General features: G+C 37.0%; 2 protein-coding genes and 1 non-coding gene across 13 annotated transcripts in view; 2 read left to right on the forward strand and 1 right to left on the reverse strand.

Moving 5' to 3' along the window:
* LOC125248143 (diacylglycerol kinase delta-like) overlaps nt 1–4,244 on the forward strand; it is a 45,042-nt gene extending 40,798 nt beyond the window's left edge. For all 4 annotated transcript variants that reach the window (XM_048159792.1, XM_048159794.1, XM_048159793.1 and 1 more), the window contains 3 exons: nt 838–955; nt 1,031–1,161; nt 2,551–4,244. In XM_048159792.1, coding sequence (XP_048015749.1) covers nt 838–955; nt 1,031–1,161; nt 2,551–2,640 — 339 coding nt within the window. In that variant the 3' untranslated portion in view covers nt 2,641–4,244. The remainder of the gene's footprint in view (nt 1–837; nt 956–1,030; nt 1,162–2,550) is intronic.
* A 2,604-nt stretch (nt 4,245–6,848) lies between these two features.
* LOC125248144 (integrin-linked kinase-associated serine/threonine phosphatase) lies at nt 6,849–15,171 on the forward strand. 8 transcript variants are annotated; one of them, XM_048159796.1, is made up of 11 exons: nt 7,500–7,547; nt 8,482–8,548; nt 9,014–9,124; nt 9,249–9,360; nt 9,438–9,544; nt 9,616–9,709; nt 9,783–9,870; nt 13,913–14,046; nt 14,157–14,276; nt 14,404–14,485; nt 14,794–15,171. In XM_048159796.1, the coding sequence occupies exons 2-11, from the start codon at nt 8,506–8,508 to the stop codon at nt 14,932–14,934; spliced, it is 1,032 nt and encodes a 343-aa protein (XP_048015753.1). In that variant the 5' UTR covers nt 7,500–7,547; nt 8,482–8,505; the 3' UTR covers nt 14,935–15,171. The 8 variants fall into 8 exon arrangements, with proteins under 8 accessions (XP_048015759.1, XP_048015753.1, XP_048015757.1 ...); XM_048159800.1 differs by lacking the exon at nt 7,500–7,547 and adding an exon at nt 8,003–8,106 and having other exon boundaries at nt 8,458–8,548; XM_048159801.1 differs by lacking the exon at nt 7,500–7,547 and adding an exon at nt 8,004–8,106.
* Nucleotides 7,984–8,055, reverse strand: trnag-ucc. The gene has a single exon. It is a non-coding gene; the product is annotated as a tRNA-Gly (tRNA).
* Nucleotides 15,172–15,518: the final 347 nt, after the last annotated feature.

Here is a 15,518-nt window from a genome sequence, read left to right on the forward strand (position 1 = left end):
AATTTGTCTTAATTTCTCCATTACCATACTAAAATACTAGAAATATAAAAATATAATACACACTAAATATTTTCCAAATAATATTTTACACTTATTTATAATATTAATGTTTCATCAATATTAATTAGAGCTGTCAAGCAATTAAATATTTTTTTATTTAATTAATTACATGATGTGGCGATTAAATAATCTAGTTAATCACGAATTAATTGCACATCAAATTTGGCTGTGAAATTACCTCCAAATTTAAAGTCATTATTGTGTTAAATGAGAAAAGCATCAAATAGATATTACAAATATTTTTTGAACTTGTAAATAAAATAAAGATTATTGAAGCAAATTTTACAAGAAATTTCTATTCTTTCTATTTCAAAATTTCTTGCCATTTCTTTGTTATTATTTGTGATATTTACAAGCAATTTCTGAGTGAATTTTTTTTTAAGTAAATCCTACACCTATTTAAAAAAAAAAAAAATCTTGATTAATTCCCACTGTTAATAGTTATTATGATTTTATTGTGATTAAAAATACAAATATTTAGAAATATAAGAAATATATTGTAATATCACTATTGTACTGTAAAATAAAAAAAAAATAAATGAATATCAAAATTACTTTTATTTTAAATTAAAATTCATCTTAATTTCTGTATTATCATGCTTTTATTTTGCCGGGTTGCCGGCAAATAAAAACGTGCGCTGCTGTTGTTCATTTACACACATGCAGCTCATAATAGTAGCGCATATGTTTGTTTAATTAAATCGCGATATTATTTTTATTTAGAAATACTGTACAGCCCTACTGTATTCCAGTGTATTAACGTGTGTTTGCATGCAGGGTCAGCTGTCTGATTTCTCCAAGCGGAGTCGCAGTGCAAAATTTCGCCTTGTGCCCAAATTCAAGAAAGACAAAAACAACAAAAATAAAGAGACGTGCGCCGCCCTCAACATGCCAGGTATAACCGTGACCGTCACCTCTCACCTCTTCCGGTGATTGTGCATCAGTGTAATAGTGTGTGTTCTCTGAGCAGTGAACACGTGGGGTGTGGATGAGGTGGCCGTCTGGTTGGAGATGCTCTGTCTGGCGGAGTACAAGGAGATCTTCATCAGACATGACATCAGAGGACCAGAGCTGCTTCAGCTGGAGAGGAGAGACCTGAAGGTATGACCAAGTCCAATGAAAGATGCACACGTATAGATGCTTTACTTGTGGTGTAATCCAGGGCTTTTCAAACTGGGAGAATCAGGGTCTAGAGAAAAACAGGAAAAATACATAAATAACGAAGATAAGATGAAACTAAATGAGTTTGATTACAATAAAATTTGATATAAATAAATTTATTGAGTTAAAATATATAAATATTTGATTATATATAAAATAATAAATACAGTTTGATATAAATAAATGATAAATAATTTGATTAAAATTATTAATTTTATTTAAATAAATAAATACCATCAGGGTTATTATCGTTAACTAAAACCATAATAAAATTCATTACTTAAAATGAAATAAACATTAACTGAAATAAAGTTAATATATCTTAAATTTATTTTATTTCAGTTGCCAAGACATTTTTATTTAGTTTAAATTGAAGTACTAAAATCACTAAAACTAAATAAACTGAAACTTAATAAAAACTATATAGACATTTTAAGAAAATTTCAAATGCAACAAAATTACTAAAATTTAAAACAAAATTAAGAGTTAAATATTAATTAGGGTTGTCAAGCAATTAAATATTTTTTAGTTAATTAATTAATCTATTAATGAATATAGTTAATCGCGAATCAATTGCACATCAAATTTGGCTGTGAAATGACTCCAAATTTAAAGTCATCATTGGGTTAAATGAGAAAAGCATCAAATAGACATTACAAAAAGTAGCTTTAGAAAAAAATATTTTATTTGTTTCAACGTAGAATTTATTACACATAAACCTTTAGGGGAACTATATCTTTTAATGTGGTTTTTATTAATATGGAAATATAAAATAATTGTTTTTAATGAAATGATACTCTGAATAAGAAACTAAAACTTCCAGTAGGTGGCGGTAAATATCTAAATGAGTAAGTCATTGAATCATTCATTCATTTGATTCGTTCAAATGGCTGGAATTAAGTAAATGGCTCTCTTTATGAATGAGTCATTGAATCATTGGTTCAACTGATTTGCTCAAAACACGGATTCATCCAGAAATGAAACTCTTTTTTTTGGCAAAATTGAGCAAAAACAGTATGAATTCTAGGATGAACTACATAGGTCTGGGGCGGGGCGGGTGTGTTAAATGCATTAAATAATTTTAATCGTGTTGTTTTTCCATAACTATTCCAATTAAATTTAATACGTTAAATCAACAGCCCTTACATTAATATGAAAATATATAGCTGCCTTTAAAATTTTAGGATGGAGGGTCCTTCACACAAAGGGTCGTGGCATCCAAAAGATTGAAAACCACTGTTATAATCAGCAATACTTTGTGTACTACTAAAATGTGTGCTATTTGAGTCAAGAATTACAGACTTAAAGCATCTAATGTTTGTGTGTCAGGACCTGGGCGTGGCTAAAGTCGGCCATATGAAGCGGATCCTGCAGGGAATCAGGGATTTGAGTCGAAACAGCACAGCCAGCGAAGCCTAGACTCTCCGCAGCCAATCAGATGCCTCGTTCGGACGTGACGTAGCTTCACCCAGCCAATCAAACGCTCAGTCACGCCTGAAACCAGCCATACTCCGCCCACCTCCTCATGAGGACCAACGGCGACTCGACTCGACCAATCACAGTGTGCCTTCTGTTCTCCACCTTTGTGACATCATCGCTTTGGGGAACACTATTTTACTACCTACGAGGGGGAGATTTATCAAGAGCCATCAGAGTGTCGTACCAATTTCACAGAAGGGGTGGATGGAGACTGTCCACATGACCAATTCGACCAAATGAAAATTCAACTTTTGAAGACAACATGGAATCAAACTTTCACTTCCTTAAAGAAAGAAATGTTTGTCGTCTTAATCTATCAATGTTGACTAACTTTGTCCACCTCGGAAACAACTTCTCATTTCTGCTGATGTCATCAAGGCCCCGTGGGCAGGGAAAATCTCATAGCCCATGGGAATCCAATCAAATCCCAAATAGATAACATTAAGTCCCACCCTACATTATTTTCAGTTTCATTTTGAAGAGTCACTTTTCAGAATGCGGTCTTAAAGCTTTTTGGCTCTGTTCAAAACCTAGTGAGCTGCCTTTCCGCCTACAACATAGACAGCTGCCTTCTTAGGGCACGAGAGACTCTCAAATGATTTCCAGTGAGTTTGATCCTCCGATAAGCATAAAATACACAACATATGTAAAATAGAGTATAATATTTGGTAAAAAACTTTTACATTTATAAGCGACTTTCATCATAAGCGACTTACATTGCATTCAAGGTATACCTCAAGTTAATATTTTTGATGATCAGCATCATTCGCTAATGCTATTCCCTCCAGGAATACAAAACTGGAATGAGAGGTAGAGTTGTGTCTCATCAGCATAGCAGTGATAGAAAAAAAACATGTTTCTGAATGACCAAGTGATGACATGTAAATGAAGAAGAGAATCGGTCCAAGCACCGAGCCCTGAGGCACTCCAGTATCTAGATGTTGCGACTTAGACGCCTCACCCCTCCACCACACCCTGAAGGATGACTATTTTCATTGATTAATTCCTGTATTGAATGAATCAACGTTTCTCTGTCTTTGTCCACTTCATCATACATGTGATGCTACCTGTGGATTTGGCTTAAAGAAGGTAGTTCAAAACAGTCAGGAGTGCCTTAAGATGCTGTCTATACAGGCAGCTCACTAGGTTTGAGCTTTTGAGAACGGAAATGCACCAACACACAGGCAAAAAAGCATCATGAGAACTTCAACATGTTGTGGTGACAATCAATCAGACTCTTCATCCTCTTCCTGGATGCCTTAACGTTCACATATCAGCCTGAAATCTCTATCTGCTCTGTCTGAATCTACAAACCATCTGATCCCGGAATGATCCGGACATGCCAACCAGAAACCAATGAGCGGTTTCAGACCAAATGTTTGGTTTGAAAAAGCTGCTGTTGATGGAAACATTTAATAGACTACATAGTTACAGGGATAGTTCACCCAAAAATGAAAATGTGATGTTTATCTGCTTACCCCCAGGGCATCCAAGATGTAGGTGACTTTGTTTCTTCAGTAGAACACAAATGATGATTTTTAACTCCAACCGTTGCAGTCTGTCAGTCGTATAATGCGTGTCAATGTGAACTTCATCTATAAGAGTAAAAAAAAACATGCACAGACAAATCCAAATGAAACCCTGCGGCTCGTGACGACACATTGATGTCCTAAGACACAAAACGATCGGTTTGTCCGAGAAACCGAACAGTATTTATAAAATTTATCATCCCATGAATGTGAGCCGCAGGGTTTAATTTGGATTTGTCTGTGCATGTTTTTTTTACTCTTATAGATGAAGTTTCCATTGACACGCATTATACGACTGACAGACGGCAACGGTTGGAGTTAAAAATCATCATTTGTGTTCTACTGAAGAAACAAAGTCACCTACATCTTGGATGCCCTGGGGGTAAGCAGATAAACATCAAATTTTCATTTTTGGGTGAACTATCCCTTTAAGTTAAGCTCTATCTACAGAATATGTAGATACTTACCCAGTGGAAGTCAAAATACTGTGCTTGACTGTAGATTTCCATTCTGATGCTGCTGACAGACATCAAGTTGTATTTAACATGGAACATTCCTCTAAAACAGGTATTTTACACATATATCTATATGTTGGTTTTAAAAAAACATCAACGGCGAGTATTCCCGAGTCTTAAGCAGATGTGACGTGATAAAAGTCCTCTCTTCCGTGTAGTATCACGGCATGTCGTAATAACCGTAATTACGAGAATCGTTCATGTCCTCGTAGCTGGGAATTTTCTGAGAGCTCCTACTTGCACCATGTGACCTCTGTACCACCTGACCACTGCAGATTCATTTAGCCATTGTTAGTGTTGCCATAGAACGCACAAGTCGACGTGAACAGCTCCGAGAACATCATGTGTTGTCATCTCGAAATTACGGTAATTACGACATGGCGTTTTGTCCTAACTAGCCCCGCCCACAGTGAAATCTCATTGGTCAAAAATCCCACTCCATATGACTATCAATGGTTTTCAAAGGGGGAACAAGCAAAAACAATCATTAAAGTAAGCCAAAACGACTTAAAATTTCATATATTATTTTACCCTTTTGAACAACTGTTTTTTGAAGAAACAAGAAAACCTGAAAACATGAAGGTAGTCTAATATAAAAACGGTGATTTCTAGACCTGGAAGTGAATAAAAATGGTATAACTATGGGCATGTATGCATTTTTTCAGTTGTACCGGAAGTGAGTAAATCAGAGGAAACTGAAAAGGTTGAGAAGCACTGCTGTATATTCACATCATGTTGGAATAATTATCGACTTTCCAACTTGTTTTGTTGAACTCATAAAAGTTCAAGGCATTGCAAGTTTAGTAAACTGAACTTTAGAAAAGCTCCAGCTTGTCCCAGTTGATGTCATCAAAATGATACGAGTTTAACACGTTTCTGTGTTTATATCACCGGCATTACCTGCTGCTCTTTCTTTGTTTTTCAAGGTGTCAGTTAGTCCTGAAGGATTTTGCAGTACTGAAAACTCTGTGTCATGCCTGGTTAGGACCCGATATAAAGTACTATTTCAAATGCCATACAAACCCTCCAATGTCACAGTCGCCTTGACAAGAGATGAAATGTTTTCTATATTGTTTCTAAATGCTTTTTTACAAACTCTTCTGGGATAAAACAATTACTGTGTCAAAGACTAACACTGTCTTTACCCTTTAATGGTTTTGCACACTTCATGTGTGTATGTGAGAAAGTGAGAGTCTACATATTGTCTTGTTAGGAAGTGTGTGTGAGTGTGTGTGTGTGTGTGTGTGTGTGTGTGTGTGTGTGTGTGTGTGTGTGTGTGTGTGTTTTCTCTCTCCTCCAGATACAGTCTTAAAGTCAGACTCATATCATGTCATTTTGGACCCCAGGGGCGTCCAGTCTCTCTGACTGTTAAATATTTATTTTATTGTTAAGTTATAACTTACATCCATGTGACGCTGTCCATCTTTGATTTTTTGTTTTTATTTTTTTAATGTTTTGTTTTTTGTATATAGGCCATTGCTAAGAATGTAAAAAACTTATTACTGTACAGTAAAAACTGTCTGTGTTGAAACAAGGTCTGTGTAACGCTAAACCAGTGTCTTTTGTGTCATCTGTCACAGTTTTTTACTAAACATGCAGAATAATAAATTACATTTAATAGTATCATTGTACTGTACACATTTTATATATAAAAATAATCATTTATTATAAAGCAGACTGCACATATATTTTTATTTTATATGTATTATAATTTTTAATTATAGCTATATAATAGTAATTCAATACTAACTTATAAATAATAAATTGCATTGTATAATGTCATTATACTGTTCAAATATTTTTTTTATTTGTAAAAATAAATTATTTTAATTGTAATTTATTTTAAATAAAGTACACTGTATATTATCATAATGCTGCACATATATATATATATATATATATATATATATATATATATATATATATATATATATAATTAGCATATTATTAATATTTTAATTATCTAAAATCAATTTTTGGGCAAGTACATAATCAGCCAGTGTTCAAAACGATCTCCTTACCTTAGCCTGATTCACAACGGTAAGCTTGTAATAATGTTTTCTAATTCGAGTGGTACTGGCGGGTTTCCGCGGGAAATTCGAGCATGCAAAATGGCGGCAGGGATTCCGGCAGGGAAGTTCGCGTGGAGTGGAACGCTGCCATGGTGACGGGCGATTTCGAAACACTGCTTCATGAAGCTTTGAAACCTTTACGAATCTTTTGTTTCGAATCAGTTGTTCGGAGAGTGTTTCACACTGCTTCAGTCACGTGATTTCAGTAAACGAGGCTTCGTTACGTCATAACTGTTTCGAAACGTTTCTAAATTTCAATGGTTCACCGCTGGGGTGCGATCTCTCTGAACCCATGAATCATGCAGATTTACTGAGATCGCCCCCCAGCGGTGAACCATTGAACAAGCGTCTATGGTTTTTACCTGATCTCTGATCAGTTTTATACATTTGTAGACATTTCAATTACAATTAGTAGGAATAATAGTAGTTAATAGTGTTTTATTGGCCTGTTTAGCTAAGCCATCCATGGAACAAACAAAACAAGACCTGAATATTTATAAAAGAGCACATATTATACAGACACGTGATATTTAATCTTATTGTATTTGATAGATTTTACATCCAATAAAACATTTGCAATATTTTTGTAAAAGTTGTTTTTATTCATGTTTGGCTTGAGTTTTTGTTGCCTTTACACTGTTCTGACCAGCAGGGGTCGCCAGCGTGGGGTGATTCACTTCGAAACAGTGAATCATTTTGGTTCAATTGATTCGAAGCTTCGAAAACTACAGGTAACGCTAAATATACACAGTCACGCAATGCTGATGTTGTTAACATTAACAATTTGAGAACAAAGTATAACAATAATAATATTTTGCAGGTTTGATGTGATATAAGCTAAGCGAACGTTAGATTTAATCACCATTGGCAGCGCGATTGATGCTTTTTTCTCAGTTTGTCAGAACAAAAGTGTTCAGATTATATTTTCCGGTGAAAATTCTCATTTTGGTCATACTTCCAAGATTATCTGTGATTCCGAAGTACAGTATCCACACCGATGTGGTGATTGACAGCAACCATTAGATTCATCCGCGCTGGAGCCGTGCCGATGCACAACCCACGTAAAGATGATAATTCCTCAAATAACTGCTATTGCAGGATTCAAACAGAGATGGCGAAGAGGCACAATTTACGTACTGCAGCCTGCTTTAAAAATTAAAAAGTTCTTGCGTTGGCCGGGAATCGAACCCGGGTCAACTGCTTGGAAGGCAGCTATGCTAACCACTATACCACCAACGCTTAACGATACCAAAGATACCAACAACAGTTTTTAAATAAAAAATACCAGAGGTAGCCATTTCCTACATTATAAAGCGTGTTTATGTTGCTTTGTTATTAAGTATAATAACAGCTAGCCACATATATTACGATCTGTTTACTGGAATTAAACACAATTTCCTAAATTTCATCCTCAAATTCATTCAGTTAGCATTAGCCTGTTAGCTGCTGCATTCAAACACACTCACTTTCAAACACCGCCTCTCCTTTGTCTGCTGATTTGCTCTCTTGTACTCTCTAAAAACCAAACAGCAGATCTTTGTGATTATCTCTGACATTATATTTCTTTCTTTTAGAGTTTATTTGCTAGTGTACGTGTGTCATTTGATCAGAGTATCCGTGTTTATTTTTGTGGTTCATCAGAAGCTAACACGCTTTTCACCTCAGACTCCATTCACTTCTGGCTCAGAAATGGATTTATTTGGTGATCTTCCAGAACCTACAAACGACCCAGGTGGGTTAATTAACACAAATATTATAATAATCACCATTTTGTATGCATCATAGGTGTTGAAGTGAGTGATTTGGACAGGTAAAAGCTGATACAGTGCGTGTTGCACGAGCCTGGCTTCAGTATTAGCAACACACATTTCTACAAAAAATAAACAATAATGTGCTCATTTAATTTTTAAAAGGTTAAATGAATGTGCTTATATGTTTGTGCAGACATGTGCTCACTTGTTTTGAGAATATGTTTAGATATGAGTGCATGTAAATATATGTCTGTGTCTCAAATCCTAGTGAGTGTACTTCACCAGTGAGGCATCAAAATGCTGTCTTAATAGGCAGCTCACTAAATTTTTGAAAAATAGCCTGTGTATTAATGCAGATATATGGCATTGGAAGTGATTCAACACATCTGTCTCTCTTTTTAAAGTGAGATTTGGTTTAATCATTAAGTTTTGTTGAACAATTTCAGTTAAAGCCAAACAGCAGGATGAGGAACGAGGTGAGAAGAGGAAGAGAGACGTCAGCTCGGAGGAGACAGAGGTGGAAGACCAGAATCAAGAGGAAAAGAAAGTTTGTAAAGGTTTTCAGCTTTCGCACACATTGTGTTACGGACAGAGAGTGTGTTCAGGATGTGTGTGTGTGTGTAAGTGTACTAAGAGAGGCAAGACATGTGCTGATCTCCATCTCTTTCTGTGTCCCGGCAGATCTTCCAAAACTGATGGGTTTTGTCTCGGCGAGACGTGGCGAGAGAGAAGAGATGCAAGATGCTCACGTCCTGCTTCCAGAGCTGACCATGACCAATCTGCCCTCACAAGTGTGAGTGACTGTGCAAGTCTGTCTATCTATCTATCTATCTATCTATCTATCTTGTGTTTGTGTGTCTGTGTGTGCAGCTCTCGGCTGGCGTACTTTGCGGTGTTTGATGGTCACGGTGGAGCTCGAGCGTCGCAATTTGCTGCTGACAATCTTCATCACACACTGGTCAGCAAATTTCCTAAAGGTAAAAGGCCCTGATCCTCGTCACACTCACATTAATGAGCTGTAGTACCAATAATGCATCATGATTTGCAGGTGATGTGGAGAATTTGGAGAAGCTGGTGAGGAAGTGTCTGCTGGATACCTTCCGTCAAACTGATGAGGATTTCTTGAAGAAAGCCTCTAGCCAGTGAGTTCTGCTTCAGATCCTGATATGAAATTAATCGTCTGAGAGCAAGAAAACACTGTGTCTGTGTTCGCAGGAAGCCTGCATGGAAGGACGGCTCCACGGCCACATGCATGCTGGCGGTTGATGATGTTCTGTATGTGGCAAACCTGGGAGACAGTAGAGTAAGTCTGAACACTAAAACTGAAATTACTTCTATTCAAATTTTATGCATATAAGTTTTTTACCATTTCTCCTGTGGATCATTAGGGGTTCGAAGCGTAGCGCTGAAACTCTATTGTAATTGTTAACATTTCCGAGAATCAGCATTTTCTTCTAAAAGTGATCAGGCAGACCAAAATGTAAGTCGTAGAGACTTGAAACTTTGAAGGCTGGTCTACAAGCGCCCCCGATCGGCCTGACGGGGGCGCTACAACGGTCAAAAGTACGAAATGACCTATAACTCCAAAACGGTTCAGCATAGACTCAAGTGTCTACACTGCGTTCCAAATTATTATGCAATTGACATATCAGTAAGATTTCTGTACAATAAACATTCAGATTTTAGTTTTTCTAAGAAAATGTTTGTTTGTTTATTTATCCGTGTCTTTTTAGATAACTGGTATCAATCTCAGACAAAATAATTTGCCAGATCTATGGAAACCCTACTTAGAGGTTGTTCCACATTATTAAGCAAGTCACAGTTCTCATGCAATATGGGGAGGAAGAAAGATCTTTCTGAAGATGAAAAGCATGAAATGGTGCAATGTTGTGCAAAAGGCATGAAAACAACTAATATTGTGTGAAACTGAATGGAGATTATCAAATTATCATAAGATTTGTGAGTGATTTAGAGCACAGCAGAACTCGGTCAGATAAAGGCTTATTAAGGAAAGTTCCTATCAAAAAAATTTATTGTATTAAAAGGGCAGCTATAAAAAAGCCAGTGTTGAGCAGCAAACAGGTATTTGAAGCTGCTGGTGTCTCTGGAGTCTCAAGAAGCTCTCCATGCAGGCTGGCAGTTGTGCTTAAAGATGCATTTCAGCCACTCCAAACCAAACCTCACAGAGAGAAACATTTACAGTGGGTGTAGAAATACATTTTCAAACAGTTTTATTGCTGTGGTGTTTTTTTGCAACATGGGATAGTGCATAGTGCATTGTACAATAGTGCATTGTACTATGCACTATCCTCCTTTTTATACCATAGCTGAAAATGGCCAGTTATGAACTCCACATATCTTGCAAAAGTCATTTTAATACCCTCCATCTCACTTCCCAGTATTCCAGCCCAAATCATCACCCACCAGCTCCTTGCTGACGTCGCAGTCTTGTTGGAACGTGGTGGCCATTCACCAACCATCCAGAAATCCATCCATTTAGACCATCCATTGTAGTACGGCATTAGTCAGTGAATAAAACTATTTAAAAATGAGTCTTCATGTATTTCCACACCCACTGTAAATGTTTCTCTTTGTGAGGTTTGGTTAGTGGTGTCTAAAATGCATCTTTACGCACAACTGCCAGCCTGCATGGAGAGCTTCTTGAGACTCCAGAGCACCAGCAGCTTCAAATACCTGTTTGCTGCTCAACACTGGCTTTTTTATAGCTGCCCTTTTAATACAATTAATTTTTTTGACAGGAACTTTCCTCAATAAGCCTTTATCTGACCGAGTTCTGCTGTGCTCTAAATCACTCACAAATCTTATGATAATTCGATAATCTCCATTCAGTTTCACACAATATTAGTTGTTTTCATGCCTTTTGCACAACATTGCACCATTTCATGCTTTTCATCTTCAGAAAGATCTTTCTTCCTCCCATATTGCATGAGAACTGTGACTTGCTTAATAATGTGGAACAACCTCTAAGTAGGGTTTCCATAGACCTGGCAAATTATTTTGTCTGAGATTGATCCCAGTTATCTAAAAAGACATGGATAAATAAACGAACAAACATTTTCTTAGAAAAACTAAAATCTGAATGTTTATTGTACAGAAATCTTACTGATTTGTCTCTTGCATAATAATTTGGAACGCAGTGTAATGGGGCGTTCACACCAGATGCGACTTGTGCAAATAAATCGCACTATTCGCACATAGTTGGACGCTTGAACATTTTGAGTTTACTCACTTCATTCGCGCGTGAAATTCACTTCACAACAGACGTGAATTCGCGTCATGAGAGGGGCTCTCCCTCTCCTTTAAATGTGTCCCAGACTCTCCCATTTCTTTTAGTTGTAAATTACAGCGAATAAGATAAATTTGCCGGCTTTAGCTAGCCTGTAATCTCAATATGTGTATATATATGTGTGTGTATATATATATATATATATATATATATGAAGTATGAAGATGTATCGTACAGCAACAATGATTTTGTCCTCCATTGTTGTTTCGGATTTCTGCCTCCGCTCGCTATGTCATAATCACGTCACTACTAGAGCAAGCTCCTGATTGGTTAATGCGGCGCAAATTTTCGCCAAAGTTGCAGATTTTTCAACTTGCACGATTTGTGCAAATCACGCGTTACGTGTGTCAAACGCCCAAAACGCTCAAGTTTGCGCGAATCGCGTCATTCGCGTCACCGATGTCTATTCTGCGTCTTTGCATTGACTTAACATGTAAATCACTCGCGCTTAACGCTTCATTTGCGTCTGGTGTGAACGCATCATTATATCGTTGGAATTGTCGGATTCACTTGTCTGGCGAAATTTTCAGCTATTTTGGATTCTCTGAAAAACCTAGTTTTGCGAACTAGTCCTAGGTTTTTGACCCGATTTGAACCAAACCAGTGCAGCGAGATTCTCTGGAGTCTGATTGTCAGTAATTATCAAAAAAAGTTGAAATCCCGATTCACGGTCCCTAAAGGCCGCCAAAACATTCGAAGTGGGTGGAGCCACTTTTATTAAAATGGCTATAACTTGTGAATGGAATGAGATATTTTCACCAAACTCAGCACACCTTGTGTAAGAGCTCATTCTGTGGTCGCGTGAAAAAGGATGCGGACTTGAAAATTGGCATGCAGTGTCTTCGTCTGATGTGCCATGATAGTCTATGAGGACATTGACATATCTTGAAAAACATGGCCACCATCGGCGAATGAAGTTTGAGCATCTATCAGACAAGGTTAACGGAGGCCGATCAGAACAAAACTCGCTGAGCCTGTGACTCTCGGCCCTAGAGGCCTGTAAGAAATTCGAAAGAAATCAGCCACTAGATGGCGCTAACGTGTTTTTACACCCTGTAATCACATGGTGTTTCACACATACACACAATTTTCATATCATTTGATAGATCTCCTCATGCTGAACAACTTTGCCTCAAGAAGCACTGCTGTCAATCAAATCGTTCATTAGATATTCACAATTATGTAAAAAACCTACTTTTGCGAACTAGTCCTAGGTTTTTCGCCCAATCGAACCAGTGCAGTACAATTCTCTGGACTCCCTAGATCAATAATTATCAAAAAAAGTTGAACTTCACACTTTGGATAGCTATAACAGGGTCATTTATAAAAAGGGCGTGGCAAAATATACTCAAAAGCCTATAAATCCTAAACGAAAACTCAAAACTTTATGAAAATAGGTAAACACATGTGACATATGATTCTAAACAAGCATGCAAAGTTTTATGGAGATCGGAATAAAGATGGCTTTATATTTGAATGAAATTCGAAAGAAATTGGCCACCAGGGGGCGCCTTTGCATTTTTCTTGAGCGTAAAGGATTGTATATGACTTGATTTTTCGCACACACTCATGACATTCGTACCACATGGTAAAACTCCTCATTCTGAGCACCTTTGCCTCTAGGACCACCGCTGTCCATCAAATCATTAATAAATATTGGTGTTTATTTCAAAAACCAACTTTGGCGAAACTACTAACTTTTTGGCTCAACCTCGATAACTGTCAAAAAGCTTTAAAAAACATATACTTCCTTAGTAAATTGCCTGTTTTGACTGTAAATGGTCTTTTCCATCTATAATTTAGGTGGTTACAGAGTTGCTAAATAAAACATAATACCTCTTTACACATGTGCTTAAAGGCCATCAAAGCTTGAACCCCGTTATTTGCTGCTTGCAGCTATATTTAGGTCATTGTTTTTGTTGGGTGAAACCTTTGCTAGTGAAGTATTTTGGATGTGAAATTAACTGCTGTGCCGAGCTGAAAGTTGGTCAGGAGAACTGTGTGAAGAGTGACCTAAGTCGTATTGTGTGTGTATTAGGCAGTGCTGTGTCGTTTGGAGCAGGCTAAGGATTCTGGGAAGAGGAAGTGTGTGACTCTGGCTCTCAGTAAGGAGCACAACCCCACCATATATGAGGAGCGCATGAGGATTCAAAGAGCAGGCGGGACAGTCAGGTGTGTGTGTGTGTGTGTGTGTGTGTGTGTGTGTGTGTGTGTGTGTGTGTGCACCTGTAGGTCTTCTGGGATACGGGTCACGGTCGATGTAACCGTGTGTGTGTTTGCAGGGACGGCCGTGTGCTGGGAGTGCTGGAAGTGTCTCGTTCTATAGGTGACGGTCAGTATAAACGGTGTGGCGTGATTTCCACTCCAGACCTGCGACGCTGTCAGCTCAGTCGAAATGACAAGTGGGTTTAACACTCTCTCTCACAAGAAATTATTTTCATCATTATGTGGCTTCAAACCTACAGAACTTTCTTTCCTCAATGAAACACAAAAGGATTTTAGCGTTTTTTTGTGTGTGACTTTATTCAGATTTGTTCTCTTGGCATGTGACGGGCTTTTTAAAGTGTTTTCTGCTGATGAAGCCGTTCAGTTTGTCCTCGACGTTCTAGAGGTGTGTATTTTAATGCGCTCATCCTCGTATTTGTTATTCTTTGCTTTGTGACAGGGATAATATAGTTGACTAAAACATAAACATTTTCATTACTTGAAATAAAATAAAAGCTAACTAAAAGTATTAATAAAACTTAAACTTATATTATTAAAAAAAAATTACTAAAACAATAAAATTGAAAATGGAACACATGAAAAAATAAAAATGAATTCAGAATCTAAATAAAAACTATAATAGTTTTTCTCAGTGCTACTAAAATAACATGCTGTGTGCATTCATTATATGTTAAAATGTTTTTATTCATTTAGAACGAGAAGGTGGAGCAGAAGGAGGGGCAGAGCGAAGAGGCGGGGCGATTTGAGGCCGCTTGTCAGCGATTGGCCACTGAGGCAGTGAGGCGGGGCAGTGCAGACAACGTCACTGTCATTCTCGTGTCTATTGCTTTCTGAAAGCATTACACACACACACACACACACACACATTCAGAATCTTTTCTGTTGAACACAGAGATACACATGAATGCATGAGTTTAGAGGTAGTAGATGGTGCTGAAATGAAAATGTGGTTTATTATAGAGAACTTTTTCTTTTTCCAAAGCAGGGCTTTTGAAAACACTGTGTCAAAAATGAGTATTTATGCTGTTTGGCAGCAAATACTAAATAATAAACTTTTATACAGTCTCACAATATCTGTGTCCTCTCTGAATTCCTGTGCATGTGCCAGTATGATCGTTTCATCATGGCGTAATGTTATTTGTTTGTATTTAAAGATACATTTTACATACAGTTGCAAGAAAAAGTATGTGAACCACTTGCAGAATCTGTGAAAATGTGCAAAATTTGAACAAAATAAGAGAGATCATACAAAACGCATGTTATTTTTTTATTTAATACTGTCCTGAGTAAGAAATTTTACATTAAAGATGTTTACATATAATCCATAAGACAAAAAATAGCTGAATTTATTAAAAGACTTTTGGTGCAGGTAAGGACCTTAAAGGATTAGTTCACTTTCAAATAAAATTTTCCTGATA

This window comes from Megalobrama amblycephala, linkage group LG16, assembly GCF_018812025.1.
Source record: "Megalobrama amblycephala isolate DHTTF-2021 linkage group LG16, ASM1881202v1, whole genome shotgun sequence".
In the NCBI taxonomy this organism is placed as follows: domain Eukaryota; kingdom Metazoa; phylum Chordata; class Actinopteri; order Cypriniformes; family Xenocyprididae; genus Megalobrama; species Megalobrama amblycephala.

Bases quoted from the DNA above. Each gene is read 5' to 3' on its own strand.
- LOC125248144 (XM_048159799.1), top strand. From the start codon at position 9,032: ATGAGGAACGAGGTGAGAAGAGGAAGAGAGACGTCAGCTCGGAGGAGA. The intron at 9,545-9,615 runs GTAAAAGGCCCT...CATGATTTGCAG, and splicing joins GGTCAGCAAATTTCCTAAAG to GTGATGTGGAGAATTTGGAG. The intron at 14,277-14,403 runs GTGGGTTTAACA...GACTTTATTCAG, and splicing joins CAGCTCAGTCGAAATGACAA to ATTTGTTCTCTTGGCATGTG.